This window comes from Mastigoproctus giganteus, chromosome 2 (genome assembly GCF_048544385.1).
Source record: "Mastigoproctus giganteus isolate SK-2022 chromosome 2, ASM4854438v1, whole genome shotgun sequence".
In the NCBI taxonomy this organism is placed as follows: domain Eukaryota; kingdom Metazoa; phylum Arthropoda; class Arachnida; order Uropygi; family Thelyphonidae; genus Mastigoproctus; species Mastigoproctus giganteus.
The window spans coordinates 47,686,696-47,692,594 of NC_143576.1; the positions used below are offsets into that span (position 1 = coordinate 47,686,696).

Genomic DNA, 5,899 nt, shown 5'->3' on the forward strand with positions numbered 1-5,899 from the left:
TCGTCCACTTCTTCAGTTTCGATTCGGTATCTGCATCTTTTCTTGCTTTAACTCTTCCATGGGTGTACACTATTATCATCTTTCACAATTAGTCTTTCTTTCCTTATCTTTCAAATCACTCAGAAGAGATGATACATATAATAAAAAAAACAAACAAACTTTAATATATATTCTTTCAGCATATTTATGAACAATGAATTACCTGATTATTAAAATACATATAGTAATAAATGACAAACACTATAAACTAAAACTTCAGTTTCATCAAAGAATAGAATATATCTAATAGAAAATGATAAATCATTAAAAAAAATGTTTATTTCCTTCTTCTTATTCTCTTCAATGATTGAGTTCTCTTCATCTTTTAATTGACCAATTTGAAGGAAACACATCACTATTGGTAACACTTGTGATGATTTTAGCAAACTGGAATTGAAGATCTCTCTTGAATAGGACGTATAGCACAAAGATATAATATGAGTATTGCATAATACATCAAGAAAATCAAAAAGAAAAATGCTTTATTAGAAGACTCAGTGATTAAGATGTTCACAAGTTCAGAACGATTCCAATTAAGTGGCAGTCTATTCTGATCTAAGTGGGAACTTCTTGTCTTTCATCTTCTCTTCTCAGATCTAACTATTGATGTTTTCTTCGTCAGTGATGTTTCTACTATAATATATTTGGTAAGAGTTGCTTATCTCTTCCATGTTATTTCCACGTTTTCGTAATTTCCACAACCCAGTTCCTAAGGTTATAATGATTAACAGTCCGGCTGGGACTCCTAACGTGAAAAAGATTGCTTCTTTTGATCAGTTTCTTTCTAAAGGTATGGTGAGTTTTAAATAACCCCATTTATTCCATGCGTGACACTGATAATGACCGAAATCTTCTACACGTACAGACTTAATCATAAGTGAACTACTGAGATTTCTTATTCCTTGCATTTCTATATGTGTGGTCAAATCATCCAAATTTGGGCCTTTCCAAGTCAGATTTTCGACAGGCGGCACATTTTTGAAAACGCAACGAAGTTGAACATCATCTCCAAGACTTGCGAGATGTGAACTGCATATGCCTTCTGGTGGTTCCTTCAGATAAATTAAGGCTTCGTCTTTTACCGACGGAAAATTCGGGATCACTCCTTCACATGAATAACGACCTGATGTTCTTGGCGACATCTTGGGGATCGTTAGAGTAGAAATAATGCTAGCTTGAATGAGTTTGCCTTCAAAGTACCATTTTACTGTAGGCAATGGAAATCCTCTGACATCGCACTGCAACACAACTGGGTTACCATAGGTTGTGGCAATGTCACTAAGTTTCGTGTTCAAGGTGGGGCCATATGATACCGTAATTAAAAATGAAACTTGAGCTGATCCTAATTCGTTTCGTACAACGCATGTGAAATTGTTATTGTGATTTTCTCTTCGAATGTTCCTGATTATAAGCGTAGCATTTCCTTCCTTTATTAATCGCTCTTCTCCTTTGAACCATTGATATGAGAAAACGTCAGGATTTGCTAACGCCTCACATTTCAACTTAAAATCATCATGCTCACGTGCAAATGTTGAAGTTGCTTTCATGGTAACTCTTGGTTTATATTTAACGATGATTGTTATGGAAATCATCAAAGGGTGAGGATAAGTCACATGATTTGCAATACATGAGAAAGCCTTTTTATCATATTCTGGTATCAGAGTAGTTATCCATTTTAAATAGGAGGTCATTCTAATTTTATCTGACCACAGCTCATGGCTAGATTGTAACGATCCTTTTATCATAGAACCATCGTATTTAATCCAGCTTAATGAAGCGGGTGGCTTTCCTGCTATAGACTTACATGTGAGAGTAGCTTGGTCCCCCTCATAAATTTTGAGTGATTAACCATTTTCGATTTGCCATGGTGAGAAGACTTACAAGATCCGTTTTATCTGCGCGTAGATCCAACAATTCGCAGAGGTTGTGAATATACCAAGATCCTTCTTCTGTGTGTTGCCACGACATACATTCAGACACTAAAGAATATACAATAAGCATGTCTGCCTGAAGAACTGGTTCGGTTACCGGGCTTTCCGTTTGAATATCATCTGGTATTTTACCAGGTCGCCTGCCAAAGCAGCACTACCCTGACAAGCTTGGATAAAGAAGATCTTAGGCTTATCTCTTAACGTCGGGAAAGCGCTCTCCCAAAAAGGTATGAACAATTGTTCCATGCCATATATCCCGTCTCGTGCAAACAAAGCGCCAACTCCTCCATGAGTTAGTATGCAGCACACAAAACAATCGGCCTCTGAATGATCACTTGCTGCACTTTGTTGTAACGCATGGATTAGCTCTCTTACCAGAAACTCATGATGTACTATGACATCAAAACCCAAATTGCTGAAACAGGTTGCCAACCGTACTGTGTCTTTTTCTACAGACCTGATATCCTTAAACACGGAGCTCGTCTGAAATTGAAATACTTTATTGCAGAAAATTATGCATGTTCCCCGTCTGTGATTTGCCATAGAGTACGTTGCATCTTCCATAGATGTTTGGAATGGGATTCCTTGACTTTTGATTGATTGGTGATTTATATTAGAGAGATTGGGCAACATCATCTTGGATAATTGCGTAGTTAATGGGCGTTCGCTCACCAATTGTGCTATCTTGTCTCCGGGTCTAATTCTTATTCCTATTCTACCCAGATTCAATAATTCTACTTCTAGATTTTCACACAATTCTGGGTTTTTCAAGCTTGCGCCGACTTCCAGGTAATGACTGATGGGAATGTCAGCCCTTGGAAGGATTCTCCCTACACATCCAGTGGGCATGCGAATTTGAAGATCTGTTTGAATTATAACTTTTGATAACGGGGGAATTAAATATTCCCTTGGACTATACAAATCAAAGGCGGTACTATCTGGCGAAACCCTTGTGGGGGTATGTGCCAGTGTTGACAGTTTTGTGAAAGTCAGATACGGGAGGCATATTTCACTATGAATTTCCATTTATATTTCTGATGAATGTCTTCTTGGGTATCCTATTTAAAAGAATGATTCCAATTCAGTATCTCTCAATTTATTCATTTATTGATTTTTTTTTCAAATTGTTGTTATTAGTTCCAATGGAATAAGTATTCTGGGTGAAAAGAAAAGAGGCTACTTCTGAAACTTCTTTAATATTCTTTTATTCCTAACTCACCATGTCTCACTCCCTTTTTTTTTTTTTTTTTTTTAAATAGAGAAGAGAAGGTACTGCATTTACTATTTCTTTCTCTCTCTTAAGCTTTAAACAAATAAAGCGTGAGAGCGTCTAATGGGTTGCTATCCCTCCTTTTCACCCTCATTCTCTTCATTTAAAATTTATTATATTTTTTTTATTTATTTATTTACATATTTTTTTATTTTTTTTCTTTCTTTTGAGATATTACTTCTTAAAACAGGTGAGGCACAATGAAAAAATAAATGAACACATCAGTATTATACTCAAAAGTATCAATGGTAGCTTGATCCAAGAGGTTAATCCATCACCAACTAGCTGTTGGAACCAAGTTGTCCATGGCGTTTGACCAGGAGAAAATCCAGAAATTTGGGATAACTGAGAAAAATTTGGATGAGTAATTTGTAAAGTAGGATCTTCCAAACAAAATTCTAATTCTTTGCAATCCGATATGGTTCTGCCTAACAGGCATATTTTCTCCTCATGACATTTCACATCTGTCTTAAATTCGATCATATAAGTAGTAGGTATCTCATATAATTTGATTGATCTTGTAGCCACCAATATGTCCTGGCCGCACTAAAGTATTATTCAGAAGGTATACCATTGACACCCATTGCTTTACACAATCATGGCAATTTGCCTTGATACAACTATCAGCAGGAATTACTTTAAGTAGATCCGTTGACGGATTCACTGATCCACATTTGTATGCACCTTGCTCAACTTTACATATTTCCACTGGGGCGTGGGTGATTACTTCATAAATTACGTGAACCAAAATCAGCAGTATTCTTGAATTTATCTTCATTCCCAACGTCCTTGTTCGAGTTCTTAGCGTTCTTAACCTACATAGAGTATAGAAAATAATCTATCAGTCTTGAACTTCGAACCCTCTTTGAGTAAACAATTGCCGTTTGGGATATCGAGCTTTTTGGTGACAAACAAAAAAAATGATCTCTTTTTTTTCGAAGGAGAAGGATAGGCGGCCTTTACTCTAAATAAAAAACTAGATCTTGTGTATTACATTTCTTAATTTTCTGCCCAGATAAACGGCTCACCTTGAAACGTTCAAAGCACTTATAGCTACAAGTCATTCTTTATGAATAAACCTTGAGTGATATGCCCTCTGATAAAACCTAATAGTAGGGCATAAATCAGACAGCTGATTTTTTTTTTCTTTTTTTTTTTTTTTCATACACAAAACAGTTGATAATAACTATGCATTTATCCTGTCTTGATGATCTTATGTTAATGCAATGTCATTAACTCCTTAATTCCATATGTGAAAGACTTATAATGAATAGATAAAGTTCTATTTCACAATTATTTGCAGAACTAAAATTCTGATGTAGATTGCTCCAGATCTTTTAAGAGTAAAATGAGTTTTTTTTTTTTTTTTTTTTGCAAAACAATCAGCACAAGAAGAAGATCCCCTTATCTTGATCTTGAAATTCAGATGTGATGTTATCTCTTATTTCCTTTAACTCTTCTTTTTAGAAACACGATAAAACAAATAGTAACTGGTGGGAGGAACCAGCCATCCCCAGGCTAAATGCCTCATCTCATCTCTAAAAAGGGCTATTATGATCTTCCCTAGATATCATTCTGAATCTTCTTTCTTGAGCTTGAATTTAGACTTACAATGAGAGGAAGAGAGAGAATGCAAAAGGGGACTAGGGGGGCGCCTAATAAAACCCTAGACCATTTGCAATCTTCCTCTCCTCTTTTAATCCTGTATACTCGAAATATAATTTTGCGGGATGAAAAATTATCATCTGCTCAGTAATAGTGGTTCATCACTATTAGTTAATAAAAGGTTCTGGCACAATTCTCCCTTTTTTTAACTCTGTCCCATAAAAGAATAACTTATGCTTTTGCTTGAAACTTCTCAGTTACAATAAATTAAATTCTCCTTCCTGTGTTACTAATTATACTGTATAACAATCTGTGCTCGTTGAGCTATCCAATCACAACTGCTGATAAAACATGATGATAGATTCGAATACAATCCGTTTTTTTTCAACCTTTCATTATGGTAACCTCTTTAATGCTGAATTAAATCAGTAGGTACAATACATGAAAATGCTAATTCCTGAGATGAATCATGTGCTCAGTCCTTTGCATTTATCCACTTCACTAAAAGATCATATCCATCGTTCGCCCAATTTCGTTCGGAAGTTGGTTCGGGATTGGGTTCAATTTCAGGTTCGTTCACCCATCGTACAAATCGATCATAAAGACTCTGATTTTCAGAGTGTGGCGCTGTTGCTTCTGCCCTTTCTTCAGAGCAGACTTGAACTGGCTGAGATTCATCTTCTTCCTTAGTATTTTCAGAGGGGCCACTTTGGTCTATTTCTTCATCTGACGTTTGAATTGTCTCAGGAACAATTACTCTATTTGATGCCTGAGGATGTATTTTCACATCTTCCTTTTCAGGAACTGATATAAAACGAGGTTCATGGCTTTTACTGCGTAAATTATATTGATGTGTTGGCTGAGAACACACTTGCTGTTTTCTGACTGGCAAAGTGACAGTTTCCTCTTGTATTCCACTCTGTGCACTTGCCTGTTGATCTTGCTTTATTTGTGTCGCTTGCTTCTGACCCCTATTTGGCAAGTATGCTAATGGAATTGAAACGGGTAAACTCTGTGGCTGATAGAAAACCGGTTCGACCCATTCTTCTTCTTC

At 36.1% G+C, this 5,899-nt stretch overlaps 1 protein-coding gene across 1 annotated transcript; it reads right to left on the minus strand.

The window, feature by feature from the left end:
- Positions 1-812: 812 nt before the first annotated feature.
- On the minus strand, positions 813-1,730 carry LOC150089291 (irregular chiasm C-roughest protein-like). The gene has a single exon (XM_090389934.1). It carries the CDS (start codon positions 1,728-1,730, stop codon positions 813-815), a length of 918 nt encoding a protein of 305 aa, XP_090246060.1.
- Between the last annotated feature and the right edge of the window lie 4,169 nt (positions 1,731-5,899).

What these genes read in the sequence shown, in the direction of transcription:
- LOC150089291 (XM_090389934.1), bottom strand. Translation starts at nt 1,730, where the DNA reads ATGACCTCCTATTTAAAATGGATAACTACTCTGATACCAGAATATGAT.